This window comes from Heloderma suspectum, chromosome 3, assembly GCF_057233095.1.
Source record: "Heloderma suspectum isolate Gila_16-S chromosome 3, 16-S_ref, whole genome shotgun sequence".
In the NCBI taxonomy this organism is placed as follows: Eukaryota; Metazoa; Chordata; class Lepidosauria; order Squamata; family Helodermatidae; genus Heloderma; species Heloderma suspectum.
Window position 1 is genome coordinate 32,507,713 of NC_139460.1, and position 21,846 is coordinate 32,529,558.

Below are 21,846 nucleotides of genomic sequence, written 5' to 3' on the forward strand. Positions count from 1 at the left end.
TTATGTTCTTAAGACCTGTGTAAATGGGCTTTTCTACATGAGGCACTTATCATGTGCTCATCATGCCCTACTCATGGTTGTTTACAGGTTATTTAGATGATGATGTGACCCTCCAGTTTTGCTTCTGTGTCTAACAAGCACTTTCGGTGAATATTTTTAGAGCATGGAAAATTCATTTCATTCTGGAAACAAAAGAAACCGCCTTTTTCACTTATTAGCACTGTTCTGCCATACCATAGTGACACCCAGAGGTTGTGTAGTGGAAAAGTAAGAAGGAAACGCTCTTGTGTAGTGCTCAGATGTAAATTCTGCGATGAAACTGAAAGTAGACACTGTGGATTAAAAGCCTTGGTCAGAAAAGCTGTGGGTTAGCTCAGCTGCCCCTATAGTTCTCCCACCCTTCTGTGTCATTGTGTCCCAGTATCCTGGCTAGCCCTTGGCCTATACAAGTGCCTCACACAAACCTCTGCAAAACCCTTCTTCTCTGTCAAGTCTGCCCAATCTCTCTTTCCCCCATAAGCCTTAGAGCCCCAGTTTGCTTAGCCACAACCCCAATAGTCCTCCTGGAACTGGAGTCCAACCCATCTAGGTCCGAGCCCCCAATCCACATCCACAGCCTAGCCTTCTATGCACAGCAGCCCCTGGTTCAAGCATTAAGTATGCCTTTGAGCTAACTTCTCCACCTTTGAGTCCTGTGCAGTACGTCTGTGGTATTCATTTGGTTTTCTGCCTTATATGTTTAGCATGCCTAGGGTTGTTTGTTGTGTATAAAATGCTTAATTCCCTACTGGAATTCATAAAGTGTCTATTACCAACAAGCTAATTCCCGAAGTGATAGTTCTGTACATTTTTTATTCTTGTGTGGTAAATAAACCAACCCTCTTTGGAATACACTTGTATGAGTCATTCGGACAAATCTGCCAAGACGCACTACTGTTAAAAGATCTTTGATATGTGTGTATCTCAGAATGTATATATACTTACACATGCATCCAGAAAAGAACTTGTCATTTTCGTCTAAGGTGTTATTTTTAAGTATTGTGCTGCGACATTTGCTATTATGTCTGCTATAGTGGAGGAAAGGGAAAGGGCTATATTTGTCTTGCCTTCTGTCCCTGTTGCAGAATTTGCACAGGTGCCTAACTTGCCTGACTTTACTTTTTTCTTGATGCTTTGCCATTGCGGCAGTGACGCTTCATTGCTGGGGTTTTCTTGTGTGCACACAGCCAGGGCTTCTTTGTAAAACTACCTTTAAATATATAACTGTGGCTAGTTCTGTCAGTTCTTGTTGTATCAAAATAATGAAGTCTAGCTTCATAAAGAAGTGTATGGTTTGCAGCTCCAAGACTAATCAGTTCTTCCAGATTCTATGGAATACACAAGACTACAACTACAACTGGCTAAAGTGTGCAGTCCTATCCACACTTACTTGGGGAAAAGTTGCATTGAATTCAGTGGGACTTTGAGTAGACATGTAATAGGATTGTGCTGTAAAGGTCACTTGGGATTCACTGGATGCACCAAAGTCTGGCCCACCTTAAGTGTGGCTAAATCTACATTTTTCTGTCCTTTATTCTCTCCAGAACACAGTTAAAATGTGCTTAGACATTGAACATTTAAAAATAACATCCATAAAATATTACACATAAAGTAAACCAAAGGTATTTGGACCACTTTGTTCTAAAATTTTGCTCATAATGGTTGAAAGAAAATTTCTTCACATTATTTTCAGCTAGCTACCTTCCCTTTCCCTACTATTGCTATTTTCAGTCTACAGTTTAAAAATTAAAAAAAAAATATTCTGAGACATTCTGCAATACATGAAACTGATTTATCTATTTTATTCAAAAATGAATATATCATAAATGGATTATAATACATAGAATTTTATAACTGGCAGTATGTAGAATATTCACGGAATTATTTACAGCATGTAGACAAATGCTTAAAAATGATTAACTTCCAACAGTATTAGAATGAAATATTAGCATTTGTGCTTGCTTTTAAGATAATAATATTAATAAAAAGAGACACTACTCATTCATACATGTTAACACCAAGGAACATGGAATCTCAGATCTTATAAAAATACTTTAATTTAGATGCAATCTTACAATTAAAAACTGTATCACAGTGGTAAAGTGTCTTGTAATACTAATAGTATCTAGTCTGGAAGGCAGCTAATTCTCTTCCTTTTAATTTTAGGGTCAATCTTAGTATGAAAACACTAACAAATCAAAGCTGACTTGGTAAGAATATGCATAAAATGATGGAATCTCCTCTTTAACCCTCATTACTCTTTGCATTCTTATGCGGTTATTGACCATTTTAAAAACCACATTACTAATTTGTACATGTAGTAATACTTATGTTCACCCATTTAATTTATTGCTTAGTGAAATCTAACCAATTCCATGTGCGGCTATGAATGTGACCATTCATTTATTCCATACCGAATGCATGATATGATCACCTTAGCTGCTTGGAAATCCTGTTACTGTGTTCTGGCAGCTATCCGATATAAGCTCGTTCATTTCATTTTGTTTACTTTCTTCTTTGTTCTCATGGTTGGTGTGATTCCTTGGTGTTCTTGCTCTCCTAGATCTTCTAATACAAAACTTTAGCAGCAAATAAGAGAACTCAGTTACATTTAGCATAATGCAAATGCCAGACACTGCAATCATGAAAATGGTAAAGACTGTCTTTTCAGTGGGTCGGGAAACAAAGCAGTCCACTATGTTGGGACAAGGCCAAATACTGCATTTCAGTAGGCGAGGCATGTGATACCCCTGGTACATATAGTAAAAAACATACATGAAAGAAGCTTCAAAGATCAGCCTGAACAAGATGCTGGCAGTGTATGTCCACCATAAGGGGCCCTCAATATGAAATCTCTGTCTCTTTATTTCTTCTATGTCCTTATATTCACAGCTTTTCTCTCCCTTTTGGAACTTCTTTTTCTTTTCATGCCTTCTGTATGCAACATGCATTGCTACCAAGAGTGCAGGGGTGGAAACAAAAATGAGCTGGAGGGCCCAGAGTCTGATGTGAGAAATGGGGAAAAAGTAATCATAGCAGACGTTTTTGCATCCTGGTTGCAGAGTATTGCAGACAAAATCATCTTGCTCATCACCCCAGACTTCCTCTGCAGCAACTACGAGGATCATAATGCGGAAGATGAATAGGACAGTCAGCCAGATCTTTCCAATACTGGTGGAATGTTTGTTTACCCCTCCTAAAACAGCCTGCAGCGTTCCCCAGTCCATCGTATCGTTTGAGTCTTTGGACCTATTATAACAAGAAGAGCATATCAAAAAGATTATGTTATGAAATAATCCATTAATAATAAGCTGCTCCAACATTATAACTGCTAACATGCAAGTTTCACAGGAGTACAAGCATGATTTACAAATGTTATTACATAAAGAATTGGAATGGAGAGGAAACTCACTTGCAGTGGTTATCCTCACACACATCGTTGCATTATATCTCTTATTTCACCCCAAATTGCTTTGAATTATTTGGTTAATACTCTGCTGAGAACCATTTTTCTCAGTGGAAGAAAACAAAAACAAAATATACCACTACATTAGGGGCTGTGGTTTATTGCTGTCAGTAGATTTGCCAGCTTTCCCCAGGTAGATTATGAACAGCCCAGACACACATCACATCAGTGGGGCAATGGACATCAAGAGCCTTACTGCTTTCTTTGAGCCAGTGCAATGCACAAAGGCTCATTAGAAAGACAGACCAAAACTTCCATACAGTTTAGATTTTCCACAGTAAGTTTCCCTTTTTAGAGATTTGTGCTGAAATATCCCTGTGCCAGGATAAACTTTTCTGTCTGGTAACAATGCCCTGAAGGAATGTAATATTAATGGTGACATAGACAAACTATATCAATAGAAGATGTAATGTTCAATTCAAGCTGACAAAGCAGTGAATACATTATCTATGAGGAGTCATTTCATACAAAATGTATTGTTGCCCTTTGGGATTTTCTTATGAGAAAATAATTACTAATCCCATTCATAATAGGTTTTCTATTTGTTATGTACAAAACCTCCAAAACATGAGAATCCATAACAATTATTTATGAGCAGCTATTCTACATGTCAGTAAAAGCATTATGTAAGCAAGACAGAAAAGAGGGTGTCAACATTTGATTTTGGATTACAAATAAAGACACTTCTACAAACTTCACCCTGGAAGAAAGTGGCATTCTTCCTTCCCTTGCATTAAACCAGTGGATAGATACTCTTCTTCATAAAGTAAAGGTCTGGTAAATAATTTCTATGTTACAGTTTAAGGTCAATCCTGCAAGCCTGTTTCATTTTAAAAGCTCAGAGCAAGTAACAAAAGCAAAAAATTATCAGTAGAATAAAATTTAGCAATGCTGGCTGAGGCTGATGGGAGGGTCCTGGAGAGACTCCACAGGTTCCTGCAGAAACATCTGGAGGGCCACAGGTCCCCCTGCCTTGCTGTATTTAATTAATTTGTGCATAACCATTTCTTCATTTAAATATATATTTCGTTTACAACTGGGGTGGTGTAACATCACATGCAGGATGCAGTTAATTCTGTTCCCTGTTATGTGTCATGGATATAACCTTTCATAACCCTGACTCAGATGATGAGTGTTGGGCAGCAAACAAGCTTAGCCATTCACAAGCAAACCTGTGTGTCACACCCTTTTACCCAAGAAAGCACCAAGAATATTTTCTGCTCTGCTAGCTGAACATAATGCACCATTGCTCTTTTTAGAGTTAGAAACTGCTAGACAGAGTCAAAATCTTAGATAACCAGTGTTACTTAAGGGATCAATGAAACTGAAACTTTAGGAAAGAATACAGGACTGTTTCTGGAGTCACTCCATAGTGAAAATGCAGTCCTTCCCCTTACGAAGTATACAGCATTATCTGGTAAATCTAGAAGATTTATGAGGATTCATTCCTTAGTACACATTTTAGAAACATGTTTTATTGCTTGCTTGTAACAGTGATCAGGTTCTTTGTACACTGAGCAAAACCATTTCTGAGTTCTGCTTAAAGCCACTTCATATAGCACTACAGGTCCACCAAGGTTTGACCGATGTTTGCTAAGTAAACACATAGGGTATGAAGAAATGTGTGTTCCCAAATACATCCTGGACAGGTGCCAGGAAGCCACAGCCAATTGTGATTACCTGGTATATGTTCACTGCATGTGTCCAAACCTTTCGGTACATACTTCTCACCTTCACATTTTACATTATTTTACCACCACAAATATTGGTCAAGCATTGGTGTACCATGAAACCATGCAGAGTGTGAAGCTCCTTCAATAATTCACCTTAAAAACAAAGATGTTTTGGATTTTACCGAAGCATTATCTTAGAACCTGAATCCGGATTTCATGAATTTCTGCTGAGCCCAGGTCATTGTCTTCTCATTGTTTGTTAAACCTATATGGTATGTATAGTACACTTCGAGAGACGTGAATGATCCAAGGGTCCATTTCCACAGTATGTGAGGGGCTGCTCTCAGTTTGTGCTACTTAACACAGAACCCAAATGGTGCCTGCCAGCTAGGTGCTCCTTCGCTGCACTCTACGATTCAGATACAGCTATCTTGGTTTGCATCCCAACATGCTGACTGAAGAGGAGACATGTCCTCCAGCTTGCATTAGGGAGAATAAGCTTAATCTTTGAGTTAGTATACAGTTTGGGAGCAAGGCTTGTAAAGGGTTCAGATATTGCAACAATTTTGCATCAATAGTGACATAAAAAGTAACTCAACTAAACACAGGAACAGGAATTCTCTCTTAGACGTGCTGTATCCATGTAATTTAATCAGTGCCACTTACCAAAAAAGATATGCTTATAACACTGAGCTTTAGTCCTCCCAACAGTCTACAATGCTCACCCAGAAAGAAGCCAGTTGCGTTCTAGTCTAATTAGTACAGAACATGGCATCAATATAAAATAATAGATTGATCCCAGTGACAGAGGTCTTACTATTTTAAGGGTTTTTAAAAACTATGGTCCAAGGATTACTCAGTGATCCCTAATAGACTCCTAAGTGGACCCTAAAAGAAAAATGAAAGTAAGAGAAAAATCCTGAAGATCCAATGGCTTCCTCACATGCTAAAGAAGCAAGCCACTTTTCAGTTTCAATTGTAATATTTTCAAGTTGAAAGTACCCTCCTCAGTAGTAAAAGTAGCTGGAAGAACAACTGCAGAAACAACAAAAATCTACAATACTTGTAGTGATGTGCATGGCTCTCTCAATGTGTGCATATAGCTTCATCCTACTGCAGCCACAGAGGACAGCAGTTGAGTTTAATCCAGAAGCCTTTCAAGCCTGGTCACATGGTAGCCATAGCCATAATGTAAAAAATGTGATGGTCCTCAAAGAGCAAGCTAATTGGACTTGTGGTTCCTAGTAAAATAGATTACAGCAACTGCTCTAATTAACAGTTGACTCATAGTGAAACTGAAACGTTGTGGGATAGAGATTGCTGACTCAAGATTCATGAACATCTTTATTGTAGATATCTTGCTTCCTGGATTTTACTAGTGAGTAAAATATTAACTCCCATCTTTTTCTTTGTTTCAGTCTATCACATGGCTGCCTGAAATCAGCAAGATCAACAAGATGATCACCTCTTATTCAACACTTTTCACACTGTTGACATCAGATACCCAAGTTCCTACAACACATCTGTATTTGCAAATTCATCATACCTGAAACAGTGTCAGGTTTGCCAAATAAAAATTGCTGCACAATAAATAACCAATACACAGTCAAGACTGACAAAGCCTGTTTCTGAAGCAGCATCTCAGAAACAAAGAGGCATTGTTCATCATCCATCTTAAATCCTGGTGTTTTATTTTTATAATTCAGTTTTTAATTTAATTCAGTATTTATTTTAATGTATACTATTGTTCTTAAATGCTATGTTGGTTCATAACCTTGTTGCATACTTACCAAAGGTAAAAGTTTTCTTAACATTTTCCTGAGACTTGCACAAAATAATTTCTGTCATATCAGTCAGACTTACCTCCTGGCCTTAAATACAGATAGCTCAGTGTCTCCTATTTGCTAAAGATATAGATATACTCTATGAGTTAGACCTGGAACTTCAACTAATTCATACAATGTTGAATTGTAAAATTAGTCAACCTCTAAGGACTGAGGCTGCAAACTTACTTTGGCTGCCTGGATGAAGGAAGCTATGCTAATTGCCAAGTGGTTAATATTCTAGTCATAGAAGACCAAAACTTAACCTGGCATAGAGACATAGCTCATGGACATGGTAGATTTGTTGGCAAAAGAACAAATAGTGTATATGAAAATACACAGGTCTGACATTAAATGATATGACTCCTTGAATGCTTTGCCTCCTTAATCTGCCCTCACCTGACAAATTGATTGATACATGTGGCTTCTCCCTTCTCCTGATTTCTTTTTCTTTTCTTTTTTCTTCTTTGCATGATGGATATAGAAAGAGGAGAAAGTAGGAGAAAATGTGGCAGGAGTCAACAGTGTTTTTCTGCATGCACAGTCTAGTTTTGTATATTTATGATTGCAAAATTTGTTGTACTTTTAAATAGTATTTTCTTGTATATAATTAAAAGTACAGTCCATTATAAAAAATACACAAAAATCAAATTGACAAAAAACCTTAACAAAAAATATTTTTAATCATATTGAATAAGTAATACATTCATAGAGAAATGTTCCTTATTCTGCCTATAAGCAATAAATGGTTTCAAATTTTGAATATATATTATAATGTTGCCTTCCTTCTTTTATTCTAATAATGGGCAGTATCCAAGTATGTCATTCCTCTAGTGCAAATGGCATTACACTAATGGAAAGTAGGTTCTGAACTATGCACAAGAGGAGAATCCAACTAAAGTTATGTTTGCCCAAGTGTAGTTGTGCAACCAGTTTGTGTAAGTATAACATGCAACAGAAAGATTCAGTGGAGCTCTCCTACTGCTGTTTGAGATTGTGGAATGAGACTGTTGCATACTGCTCATAATTTGTTAATTTTGCATAACATATTCATATGGTTTACTTTCCCAATCCGCAATAGTAGAGGTTGGGTCACCAGTAGCTTTGGTTCCACTGGATTCAAAGCCCTGTGAATCTCTCAAGGTCTCCCAGGATTGGGCCCCTCAACTATGCTGCCTGGAGCTGGATAGCAAATTCAGGGATTTTTAAAAACACAAAAAGATCAACCAGGCTGAAAAGCCCAGCAGTTTGCTCCCCCACACCTCCTTCTCTGGTTGGCACGAGTCAGCAAGGCTTTGGAAGCATCAGCGGATGCACCATTTAACTCTCCTATCTCACTTAGGATTGCTCTCTTAGTCATGACTAACTTAAGCTCCACTGATTTCATTGGGGCCCAAATGTGACTAATTTGGTCTGGATTGAACCCATTGTTTTGATAGATTATGGTACTATTTCTGTAGTTGATAAAAACAATTTAAAAACTATTGATAGGGGTGGGGGACATGCACCTTAAACCAACAAGGGAGATACATAAACAGAAGCATAACTTTCTGTGTATATAGCTGATGTATACCCCATCCACATAATAATGCTCACCTAGGGCTCCATTTAATTGGTAGGCTATGTCTTTTGTTGTGGATAGGAAGCACATCCCCATCTATTAACACCAATTAGTCATTTATAAATGACTAGTTGACCATGACTAAAGTGGAAGAATTGGGGCCAATATTATTTGAAGGAATAGGATGGGAAAATATCCATAAGATGGACAAGGTAGCAAATTCATTAGATCCTGTTTTGTTACTGTATGTGTGCAAGGATGTGTGAATTACTTTGAATTCTTTTTCTAATTCTGATCTTATATGCATTCCCAACTTAGCCTTGTCTTCAGTGTTCTAAGTTCTCTGAAGCCAAAATTAAATTAGTCAAATAAAAGACATTACCTTAGCTCAGCCTTTCCCAACATGTTGTTGGACTACAACTCTGATCACCCCTGACCATTGACCATGTGGGCTAAGGATTATGGGGAGTGTTGTTGTAGTTCAACAACATCTGGGGACCTAAGGTTTAGAAAGGCTAGTTTTCTGGGGCAAAAATAAATGTTATCTCAGTAAATGTGTGTCTCCCCACAGTCAGAGCTAGCATTATGCAGTATTGGGGAGGAACGTTTGTACAAGAGAATTCATAGGCAGAAAACATGTGTACTTAACCCTTTCTATACTGCTAGTACTCCCCTACAAATGGCTACCCCATCCCACAACAAGACTATTTCTTTTCTCAGAGCTTAGTGAGAGAAATGGGAGAGGGGGCATTTTCAGGAGAGAACTGGTGGGCAGGAAAAAGACTAAGCAACCCTTCCTGCCCACCTGGTCTCCCTGCAAATGTCCTCTTCGTTGGCCTCACCCGGTACTTTCTCCTTAACATGTAGTATCATGTTGAAAGTGGTAAGACTAGAATCTAACTCCTCCTGAGCTCCTGCATCACACTGTTGATGCAGCTGCATTCTGTAGCTAAAAGATGGAATATCCAAGATCAATCAGTCTTTGTGCAAAGAAGATACGATGCAGCTTTTTAAAGCCTATTATCTGTTTCAACAGCTTGTCATATAAAGCCAACAAGTACTGGTTCCTTTACTCAGGAAACACTCCCACAGACCTCAGACCAAAGTTTTGGTTAGCTAAGTTATCCAGTACATGATTATTTTATCACTTCAATTAAACACAGAAGCATAAGAAACATCAGCACTTTTAGGGATGGTTGAATCTGTCAATCTAGGTTTCTCTCAGTTTCTAATTTTTCTAGTCTTAAGTCTGGTTCATCTCAAATTTTGAGAATTTTTCTAATCTTAAATTCAGTTCATCCAAACTTTTAAAAGATTTTTTAAAAAGTTTGCATGAAAATTCATAAGCATTTTTATATGCATTTCTCCTAATACATACATTTTGTATGCAATTTTGCGAAATCTACACATTTTTGAAAGCAATTTTACTAATGCTTTTGAAACATTATTTTCACTAATATATGCATTTTATATTCCCTAATATACAGATTTTTGTACATATGTTTTGATTTAAGAACTCCATTGCAAAATTCAGAGAAGTGAATTTCAAAGGATAACTGAGTTTTGGTTTGTGTAGTGGCTCAAAAGCACAGAGAAAAGCAAACCAAACTATTTTTTCCTTCATCTCTATTCCCACTGAGTAATAATGAGTTGGGACTCGAGATGCAAAATTTCCAAAAATTTTGAGGCCATAGAAAAAATCCTTTCTTCTTTCTTTCTTTCTTTCTTTCTTTCTTTCTTTCTTTCTTGAAAAAACAAATTTTGGGAAAAATTGAAAAATAAGCAATACTTTTTTTTTTTTAGCACTCTTTACAGATCTAAAGTAATTTTGTTGCTTTAATACAGCCTTCCCCAACCTGGTCCCCTCCAGATATTGCCGACTTCAGCTCCCATCAGCCTCAGGCAGCATGGCCAATGGTCAGGAATGCTGGACACTGTAGTCCAAAACATCTTGAAGGCACGAGGTTGGGGAGGGCTGCTTTAGGAACATAAAGCAGCCCTTCTGTTCCTAAAGTTATTTTATGTATAACTTAGTTTGCTCATAAATTATATTTTAAAACTTTTAAAAGTAAACTCAGTGAGTAAATTTGTAATTATTGTCTGAATAGATTAGAACTACATTAAATGATTGCTACAGTATCGGAAACACAGGGCTTCTATAGAACAAAACCCAAATGGTCAAGAATGCACAATGGTGGCTCTACTCACATGTTAGGAAACTGAGCATAAATGTCTATCAGTAAAATATACTTTAGATCAATAAGGGAGCAATCCTATCTAGATAGGCGGCCACCTCTGAACTCGGAGGCGACTGCCTATCCAAAGCAGGACAGGAGAAGCACGAGGGGATCATTCCCTCCGCGCTTCTCCTGCCCTGCTTTTTCAGCTAGACAACCAACTGTGGGAGGACAGAGCGGGGAAGGAGGCCGCTGTACAACACATAGGATGTGTGACACATAGGATGTGTTGTACAAGCAATTACGCTCTCCCCACCTTGGAACGCCCCCAGCCATGCCCCCTTTTGGCTGCTCCATGCTCCTCTTGTGAATGCGGAGAATGGGGCTGTTCCACGCTGCCTCTGAGACAGTGCAGAAGTGAGGGGAGGTCGGTTCCCGGAAAACAACATATCCTATGGCCATCTAGTCCCTGTCTAGTGGCCATAGGATTGCTCCCCAATTGTAATAAGGAATGAAAGAAATAACTATGCTGGGAATCTTGCAGAGAGAATTAAAAAAACATTTTCCCACATGGCTTCATTATTTCCAGACATTTTACATCTCTAGTCTTTCTATAAAAGTGTGCTTATTACATAGTTTTTAGAAATTGTTTTGGGGAAGTAAAGGCTGGGTAACAATACATTACAACTTTAAACTGGTTTCAACCCGGTTTATCTAAAGGGATCCTGCAGTTTCATGAGGGTACTGAGAATTCTTTGCTAGAGACCCCTGTCCCCTGCCCAAGCAGCCCCTCTTCCTAGAGCTACAATTTCCAGAATTCCTGTATTTGGTAGCCGTAATCACTAAAAATAGGTTTGAAACCAGTTTACAGTTGTAATGTAGATTGCCCCGATTTGTCTTCAATTCTAAAAAAAATAATAATGTCATAATCCAAAGCTGTTCAATTTTTCTAGTTTTTTGGGGAAAACAAAAATGGTCCTCGGAAAAACAACGGGGGAAAAAACCTGTTTTTCCCCCAATCTTTTCCATTTTTTTCCAGGCCTTCACATCTCTACTTGGGGCATAGTTTATGTTGGGCTGGTGACAGGGAATGAAAGGGGGAGAGGAAGCCACCAAACGCAGAAAAGTTTGCAGAAAATCTAATTGCTCTTTTTTCTGGGGAGACACTTTAACTAACTCCCCAAAGCTTCTGCCTTTCAAACGAAGAAACTTGGGGAAACATGCACATGAACGCTTCACTGCTTCCACTATATGGAAGTTTCCCTACATTGTAGGGTTACACTTCTCCAGTGGCATTAAATACAACTGAGTTGCCACTGGAGCTTCCAGCAGGTCCAAAAGTGTTGTGGGATCAGTGTTAAAGGGACATGGCTCCAAATAGGAAGAATTGATCACAGCATCCTTTTATCAATCATTTTTATAGCACCAGTCACATGGAAAGGTCTGTACAGCCCTTATCACATTTATCCTCTCAAGAGCTCTGTGATGCAAGATAAACTGCCATTATTTCAACATTACTGATGGAAAGCCAGATCTTCTTCAAATCAACATGAAAACTTGAGTACAGAAACAGACTTTTATCATCAGATCTTCTTCCAAATCTATCCACAGAGGACCAAAATAACAACAATAACAACCCTATAGTGCCACGATGCATGGTGCTTCTTGATGGATTAGGGTCACACATAAATAATCAAAAAGGTGGTTAGAGCTGACAGTTTTACAGAGATGATCATTGGTTTGAGAAGGAACAGGGAAATGATTTATTTATATTTGCATTTCATCATTCCTGTAATGAGCTCAGGGAAATATTTTAAATCACAACAACCCTGTCAGGCAGGCTTGGTCTTTTTGCTTCATCTCTGGATTAGGGCTGCCAAAAGCCAGCCAGTGACCAGTGACCTGCCAAAAGCCAACCAGTGAAGTAGTGGCTGTGGAGAGTTTTGAACCCATACCTTCCCAAACCCCAAAGCTTGCATATGTTAAATCTATTGCATGCTGTCATGTGTTAAATCTATTGCATGCTGTCATGTGTTAAATCTATTTCACACTATCAAGCTTATCAAAAACACAACATTATAGGAATATGGGATAACCATACCTACATGAAGTGAGGGGAGCAATATATCAATACAAATGTGAGGCAATGACATCATGAAGACAAAACAGAAGTGAAATGGTGGCCACTGTGGAAATAGAATCAGATGTAATTGCCTGCATTGGAGTAGCTGATCTTCAAGGTCCCTTCCAATTCTATGATTCTACTGGGCATGGGAGGAGAGTCTAACAGAAATATGAACCCACCCATGGTTAAAACTTGCCTGATCTGTTTCCTAAGTGATGAAAAAGTAAATTAGATGTTTTCAAGTTTAGTAATCTAAGGTGCTATTAGGTGTGTAAGTGCATTCTTGGCAAAGTCAATAGAAGAACCATTTGAGGACTAGGCAGGCCAATTTCCAAACAGTAACAACTTTAGTTTTACAATGGACATCTGAAGGAAGCATTAAGAGTCCAATTTTATGGCCTAGATTAGGTGATTTGTCCAAGTTCTCATCTTTGTATGTGGCAGGGGGAACAAGATACATATTCTGACTTTTATTCTCATGTCTGATAAAAAGAAAGAAGAGAGATCTGATTTCTCTTAACAAAAACTAGCCTCCTGTTACTTATAAACCCATCATCTATCCATAAGATTATCAGCATGATCACCTAGATGAGAGATCAGAGGAAAATGAAACAAAAACCATTGAAGGAATAAGATTCTGCATTTCTTCCATTTCTCTAAACGCCATATTTACCAAACCTGCTGTGCAAGTCAATTACAAAACAGTCAACGTTTTGTGAAGAGTCAGGCCAGACTCATTGCACTCTCTTTGCTACTAAATAAAAGAAAATCACAAGTGGGGAAAGCTGATTAAGACTAAATGGTCATTGCTACAGAATGGAAAAATGTGGGAAAAGATACATGTTAAAGAGGATTGCTTCTCTTCCCAAAACATTTAGATATGATTTTAAGAGATAGTTCACACAGAAAAATAAAGTGTAGTGGCATCTTAAATGCAACGTTGATCATGGCATAAGGTTTGAGGGGAAGGTCCAGGTTTCATAGACTGGTTTTTCTGTTTGCTGCAAAAGATTTCTCTGGAATTTTTCATTAAGGGAGGAAATGCTCCATAAGAAGAGTCCTGCTGGAGCAGAACATGTTCCATCTAGTCTAGCACACTCTTTCTAATAGTATCCAGAGGTTGCCACAAGACAGTTCTTTTTTTCTAACAGAAGTCAGTCAGGCGCCTCTGGGAAGCTACAAGCAAAGCAAGAAGGCAACATCCCACTCCTGTTTTCCCCCCTCCAACACTTGATCTTTACTTATAAAGAACCGATGAAGACCCGCACCGGATCAGACCCAACGGTCCATCTAGTCCAGCATCCTGTCAACTAGATGCCTCTGAGAAGACCACAAGAGAACAGCCATGAAGATAGTAGCACCTGCCCATGGAGCCATGAGGGCTAACAGGCCAGCACCGCACGAATTTGTCTAGCCCCCGCCCCCCCCCATTTCCCTTTCACCTAAGCGATCTAAACCAGGGTCTGCGGCCCCTGCTGTCAAATATGGGCGCTCAGCAAGGCTTAACCCTGAAAAAAATCTGTGTTCCCTCCCAAAAGAATATGTAGAACAGTATCGAAGAAGAGAATGGCCCCGAGCATGTGCAGAGGGCGCTTCCTATCCAGCCCTCTTCCCTTCCAGACATACTCGGGCCCCAGCGCTGAAGAAGCGAAAATGCCCCGTCTTAACACGGCGCCATCGCTGCTGAGAAGGAAGGAGACCGCACAAGCCAACAAAGGGGCCGACTCCGAGAGCTTGGCTGTGGTGGTGACTTTAAACACGCAGCCCCACTGGGCCAGCGCGGGGAGCTGGGGTGGTGGTGATGGTGGCGGGGGACCCTTCCCTTCCCTTCCCTTCCCTCGGAGGCTTGAAGGGCGTCGAGCCGGGCAGCGCCGCTGCCGTCACGCCGTTCCCGAGCGGCGCCAAGCGAACTGCGGGAGGAAGAGAGAGCAGGCGCGGGCAAGTCTCACCCGTCAGCCTCTGAGGGAAATCCGAGTCTGAGGGAAATCGAAGCCCCGCCGAGCCGAGCGCACCATGGGCTGCGAGGACGCGAAAAAGCGGGCAGGCTCCCACGGCTGCCGGAGCCCGGCTTCCCGGCTCTCCTCACGAGCAGGCGGCGTCGCCTTCTGCGCTACGGTGGGCGGGGGGTGGCCGCCGCCGCTCTCCTCCGCTTCGGACAAGACGGCACCTTCCAGCCTCCTCGCGGCCCCCTCTCGGAGCATTCGAAGCTCTTCCCTGTCGGTTTGCGACGGTTTTTAACCGCGCCCCCTACCTGCCCGCCGCCCGCCTTCTCTTGACGCGCTGTGACGAGAGGAGGAGGCGGCCTGGAGGAGGCGGGAAAGCAACGTGAGGGAAGGAGAAGTGGAAGGGAAAGGAGCGCCTGGAGCGCGCCTCGGGGCGACGGAGGAGGACGGATGGCTGGGTGGACGAAGGGCTTGCCTGGCCCCACCTTGCGAGAGGGAAGGCAAGTGAGAAGCCGCTCAACGGAGGTAGCTATCTCGGGATACGCTCGTCGCCTTTCAAGTCCAGCCATTAGTGGAGCAAAACCAGGCAGGCATGAAGGGACTTTGGGCTACCACCGCCGCGGTGTGCCTGTGGATATTTAGTTGCAGACCAAAACTACATCTGTACCTATGGCGGTTTGGTCCAGTTAAAGGCAGAAAGAGCCCGGCAGAAGCCCAATGTCTTTATCAGGACCAACCCAAGGTCACAAAATACTTCGAGCTAACGTTAATGTTTTCAGGTAACGAGTATAGGTGCGGTGAAAAACTACACACAGAGTGGGTCTGACAAAACGTTCATTGACTACATTTATATACCACTTTTCGGTACACAGTGCTTGCCAGTCAAAAGACACTGTGCAGCTATTCCAGCTTTTCCAAGACAGAAGAAGCAGAGGGACAACCTGGGAGAATTAAAAGTGGAAGATGATGTCGTCTGAACCCCGCATAACATTTTTTGAATGGGGCAGGGCATTTGATGGATAGAAGCCTAGAGGCACCCACTGTTTATAAAAATGTAGGAGCAATCCAGCCAGAGAGTCACATTTAAGTCCCATTGATTTCAACAGGAGAGATAAGCATGTGCTTAATTCCTTACCATAGCAAAAAAAAAAAAAGGCTTAACTTGGTTAGATCATGACTTCAAGTATATCATTTCAATAATTGCCTAAAAGTCAGACATTTGATTGGCAGAACACACTTAGGGTGCAATCCTATGCCTGTTTAGACAGCAATAAATTCTACTAATCCCAGTTGTAGCCCTGGCTCGCTGGGGAATGCTGGGAGTTGTAGGACTTATTTCTGTCTAAACAGGCATAGACTTGCAACCTCAATGATTGTGGGTCATGTGTAAAATAAGGGACCTCCATTAAAATAAAGTCCCCCTTGAAAACTTTTCAAATAGTTTCACCAACTTCCACTAGAGGGGCATGAATTTTGAGTAGGGGTGTGCAAGATCAGTTGTCATGATAGTCCCCAGGTAAATATTTACCAAAGCAGAATCATAATTGAAAGCAGGAGTGGGAAGACTTCAGGCTTGTGGGATCTACTTTGTATTCTTACTAGAGCTCTGAGACTCACCACCCAGAGCTGGGTACAAAGGACATACACTTAGGGAGCAATCCTATGGCCGCTAGACAGCAGCTCGATGGCCATAGGATATCATCTTTTCCGGGAACCGACCTCAGAGCCTGTGCTCTGAGGTCGGTTCTGGGAGAACTGACCTCTCCCCACTTCTGCACTGCCTCCCCTGTCCTCTGTGCCCTCAAGAGGAGCATGGAGTGGCCGGAAAAGGGCATGTCTGGGGGTGTTCTGGGGCGAGGAGGGTGGAAATGCCTGTAAGACACATCCAGTGTATTGTACAGCAGCCTCCTCCCCTGCTCAGCCCTCCTGTGGCTAGACAGCCGCAGTCGGCTGTCTAGCCGAAAATGCAGGGCAGGAGAAGTGTGGAGGGAACGATCCCCTCCGTGCTTCTCCTGCTCTGCTTTGGATAGGTGGTTGCTTCCCAATTCGGAGGCAGACGCCTATCTGGATAGGATTGCGCCATTAAAGAACTCTGAGCCCAGGAATTTGTTTTGGGTACCAGAACCAAACGGAGCTCAGATTCCTTCCACACAAAAAATCCACTCCTAATTGCTCATGTATTATATTGGTGTAATTTGTTTGTGTGTGTGTGTGTGGGGGGATCATTTTGCTGTTAAACAACTCAGAGTTAGAAATTATTGCCAATCTATTGCAATCACCCAGAGATTCACCTGTAGGTTCAGATCTGCCTTCCGCCCTGATCTAAAGTATTCAAGAAAAATGGACATCCCCAAATTTCTTGATTTCAGTTTGCTTTAACTGAAGTGCCTGAGTCATGCACAGCACTCCTTTCTTGGACGGTTGGAAGGAAAGAAGGGCATGTGTGCTCTGGAGGCACTTCAGGAAGCTGTCATCAGTCCCCAAGTTCATATTTCTTTATTCAGATGGGGAAAGGCTTTTTTCTCCTTTCACAAAATGTGGAGCAATTATGATGCCTCACAGGGTTATTTCCCAGACAGAACATGCTATCCAATTCCCAATAACACGTCCATCATGTGCCAAAGTTTTAAAATGCAAGGATGCCAAGATGAAGCTACACGGGACTGCCTTGAAAACAAATAACCTGATAAAAGGGAGTTAGAGTTGAAATATGTGTGTATCAGGCATTAAGATATGGTGTTGCTATTCCACATGCCAAAGAAAACTTTAAAGATAAGCTGTGTTTACTAGCTGAATTTACCTCACAGGCATAGCTAAAGTGGTTTTTAAATATAATTGATATTTGTATTTGTCCTGAGAATTTTGAAACATATAAAAACAATCTACAATATATGTTAGCGCAGAATAGTAAGTACTCAGCCCATTGTTCAAAAGCACCATAGAACATATCCCCAAGACCAGATTTGGTATATAACATCAAACTTTGATTTGATGCTGAAACCAAGAGAAGATTCAGAAGATTCAAAGGATCAGACAACTCTGTTATAGTCTGATCCTTTGAATCTTAATGCTGCAGCTGGCATTTTTCACAGAAAACTCACCAAACTCAACTTATCACCTTGGGCTCCTTCACATGGAGTTTTTTTAGTGCGACTGTCATTCTTCGGTCATGGTTTTTCCCACACACTTTACATGACGTTGTTGTCCTGCAGGTGTTGTCCTGCCTCTTCCCCTCACCCCCAACCCCGGTTTCCCCGTTATTTCTTGACGGGGAAATGCAGTATTTTCTCAGTAGTGCCATCTAACCGCCACCTCCTGCCTGTGTACTACTTCTGCCGTGGTGCAATTAGCTGCTTTTGTGTGGGTGTTTGTTGGGGGTGCAGTTAGCATGAGGACGCCTGTGACAATGATGGGATGGGAGCCTGTGCCTTTCCGCCTCTTTGCCATTCTGCTATTGGCTGCCTGCAGAGCAGAACGTGGTGGGAGGCTGTAAGCTTGGTAGAATGGTTTTGCTGCCTCTCCTCCATTTCTCCTTGCCTGCTCCCACCACCACTGCAGCAGTATTTTACAATGGGGTCAGGAGATTGCTCTGCTCTGCAAATGCTGCCTGGAAAACTTTTAACCCTTTCTATTCAATCCCCATGTACACACAAATGAGAGAAGTGTAACCCCTTTCCATTCAATCCCCTCTCCCACTGTATACACAGATGAGAAAAGTGTTACTGCTTGCTTTTACAAGGACAATACTGACTTGCGCATGTGGGTTGGGGATGGGGAGACTTCCAAGTTGAGAAGTTTCAGCACTTCATGATGGGATTGGGGGATTGCTCTGCTCTCATCGTGCTGCCTGAAAATTGTTTAACCCTTTCTATTCAATCCCCATGTATACATAAACGAGAGAAATGTAACTGCTTACTTTGTGCAGTGGGGAGCAGACTTCCAGTGTTACAAAAGTACGTGGAATACAGTGGCCAAGGTAGGGGTTGGAGGCAGCAGAAGTGAAAACTGGAGGCAAGGAAGTTGAAATGAAAAAGTTCATGCCAAGAGGGAGTGGACAGCAGGGCGTGCAATGCTGTTAACATTGGAAAACATCCCGCCAGGCTCCACCCACCAGTGTAAATGGCAGGTAGTATTATGCAGTAAAGAAAAACTAGCTGTGTAAAGAGATGATTTAAAATCCCGCAAAGAATCTGGAAGAAGAAGGAGTGTTAAATCGAGGGATAAAAGCCTCGTGTGGAGAAGCCCCTGGAGTCAGCAGACATTTTCCCATGAACAACTGCAAGACTAGCATTGATATTTCATATACTTTGTGGCTCTTTTAGGTTATCCAGTTTTCAGACCTCATAGCTAAGCCTGTTTGTTTTTAGGAAACATTTTGTTTTTTAGGAAATGCTGTTTTTTTTAGTTTTTGAATTCTGATTTTCCTGTATGCTATGTCATCAAATGTATTGACTGGAATATTGTTATCTCTCTTTAGGCATCTCCATTCCTCCTAAAAGTATACAGTTTGGTTTAGTATTCCAATTTGTCAAATGGCAAAGTAATGAACAACATCACTATTGTTCCCCTGACTCTGGACAAGATACATATGTTTTTACTTGCTAGAATTATGAGCAAAAGCAGATGGCCAAAAGAGTCAGCTAGATTGCTCCTTTCCCCCAGCTGCTTCCAGATGAGGCTTTCATGAGTGATAAGAACGCTGAGTCAGCTAGATTGCTCCTTTCCCCCAGCTGCTTCCAGATGAGGCTTTCATGAGTGATAAGAACGCTGAGTCAGCATACCTTATACTCTCAGTGCAAACAGGACTTGTGCTAACTTCCATGCTACTTGCTGCACTGCTAATTCAGACATACTAACGGTCAGCACAGATAGCACAGCAAAACCAGCAATGGTATATGTAACTCTGTGTAACCGATATCTTTTCCACTTCCTCTCTCCACCAATTTCTAATTTAACCCTGCTGTTTCTCGAATAGCAGTTGTCTAGAAGCACCTGTACAGAACTTATAGGCTAAACAATTTAATTGCATGTTTAAGCACATTTTAACCAAAGTCTTTTACTTATCTCAAGGACTCTTGCACCCTGTTAGAATCTTTTAATTAGCTGAAAATGCCCTCTATATTATACTAGAAAAGGGATCTGGTTTCGCACAGGTTGGGAAGAGCCATAAGTTTGATACAATAAAGCCTTATACACCTGGCAGTGTTGGATACAGCGAAGCCTTCAAGCAGTTACGCAGCTGCCGGAGTTGGACACATTATGGCTGCCCTAGTCACAGCCTTGCTATGGTGACCCTCATAGCCCTTTGGGGGAGGAATCTGTTTTGTTCTTTGTCTCCTGAAGACTGTCTTGAACTTCCCTCTCTGTCAGCTATGACTTCCTTCTTCTCTGCTCCTCCTTCTTTCCCCCTCCCACCATATCAACTGCCAACATTGTTCTTCCCTTACCTGGGCAACTTGCTCCCTTGCCCTGCCCCCTGCTGTATCTATCTGTATCTAATTTCAGCTCCTTCTACATTAACCCCACTTTCTTAAATATTTTCACTATGCCTGTAACCATTCCAGATAGAGGTAGAACATATCCTGAAAGTTTAATAACAATCGGATGTACGGTTTTTGAGTCCATCGAGGACCTACAGACAAACACTTCCTTTTATCTACATAGAAGAAGATTGTGTCTGTTTACCCAGTGAGAGCATGCAAAGAGTATTTCTTGGAACTCAATTTCCCTCAAGATTTACTGAACCCTGTGGTACCTGGGCATCTATGGGCCGGTTCACATGATCACCATTGCCCACTGTGATTTATTTAAGCCATGGTGGGTTGCAGCATGTGTTGGTGGCCGTTTTGAATATTCAAACCCTGGCGGGGGGTTTCCATGGTTTGTTATGTCTTCTGAACCTGGTTATTTGAGGGTTAAACAGACCATGAGTTATTTGAGGTGCCTGGATTTGGATGACATGACAAACCATGGAAACCTCCTGCCAGGGGTTGAAAATTCAAAATGGCTGCCAGCATGCATCACAACCCACTGTGGCTTAAATAGGCCACAGTGGGCTGTGGTGATAGTGTGAACCCAGTCGATACCCTTTTTATGTGGTCTGGATTTAGTAGCCAGGTAGTTTTAAACATGGTTTAACAAACTATACATTGATCGATATGTAGATGAGAGAGAAGGAGGAGGAAGTATCTTCTGAGACTAGGGGTGGGCTAAATTCAGATTTATTGCTTTGCTTTAAATACATTGCCAGCAAACCTTTTAATTGCCATGACATATCAATAAGGAGCAAGTGTCTGCTACAGTAAATGTGATTTTATTTATTTCATTCATAGTGGCCAAGCCAGGCCTGAGACTAGTGAATGGACATTTAACAGGAAAGGAGTAAGTAGGCAGAATGAAGCACCTGTGATGGATTCCATCACATACTGGGAGCATTTGTTTAGTTTAATACGAATTTGCTATGCATGGATAGCTGTGGAATCAATCTCAAACTTATGAAATCAAGAAATGGACTTGCTTGAGAACTACTAGCCATTCTCTAACTACAAATACTCTTAAGAAAGAAGCTTTAAAAATAAACAAACCCAGAACTAGTTACTTGTTTTTGAAGGTGGTCATTAGCATTCTAGACTAAGGTAATTTGAACCAGTGTCTATAATGTCCCCTTGCCTTTTATATCCAAAGTGCATTAAACTTCAAAGAAAGGAATATTTCTTGAACTAAGCAGATATTTTCCCCAGTCGAGTTTTAATTATGAAGACAAGATGTTAGTAGGAAATCAATTCCAGTTGATTAATGTAGCATGCACAACACTAATCAGGTATTAATCCATAGTTTTTACCACAGTTTGAGATTACAAGGCTACAAGTGTGATCTGCAACAAAATGTTGCAGTGTATCCTCTCTCTCTCCTAAAAGAAGTGCTCCTGTTCAGTATTCCAGCCAGCCATTCAGTATTCCAGCCAGCCTCCAAGCATGGCATTCCACTCCCACCCCCAAGTGTCCCCTTACGTTTCTTTTAAAATATTCTTTTTGTACTT

General features: G+C 41.1%; 1 protein-coding gene and 1 long non-coding RNA gene across 3 annotated transcripts in view; one reads left to right on the top strand and one right to left on the bottom strand.

The window, feature by feature from the left end:
• LOC146349503 (uncharacterized) overlaps positions 1–6,738 on the top strand; it is a 62,411-nt gene extending 55,673 nt beyond the window's left edge. Inside the window, exon 3 of the long non-coding RNA XR_014788995.1 lies at positions 6,597–6,738. This is a non-coding gene — a long non-coding RNA (uncharacterized LOC146349503). The remainder of the gene's footprint in view (positions 1–6,596) is intronic.
• LOC146349505 (gap junction beta-6 protein-like) lies at positions 1,818–14,971 on the bottom strand. Of its 2 annotated transcripts, none has more exons than XM_084842830.1 (2): positions 14,814–14,971; positions 1,818–3,288 (listed from the first exon to the last, which is right to left on the bottom strand). In XM_084842830.1, exon 2 carries the CDS (start codon positions 3,264–3,266, stop codon positions 2,475–2,477), a length of 792 nt encoding a protein of 263 aa, XP_084698956.1. In that variant the 5' UTR covers positions 3,267–3,288; positions 14,814–14,971; the 3' UTR covers positions 1,818–2,474. The 2 variants fall into 2 exon arrangements, with proteins under 2 accessions (XP_084698956.1, XP_084698955.1); XM_084842829.1 differs by lacking the exon at positions 14,814–14,971 and adding an exon at positions 7,401–7,560.
• Positions 14,972–21,846: the final 6,875 nt, after the last annotated feature.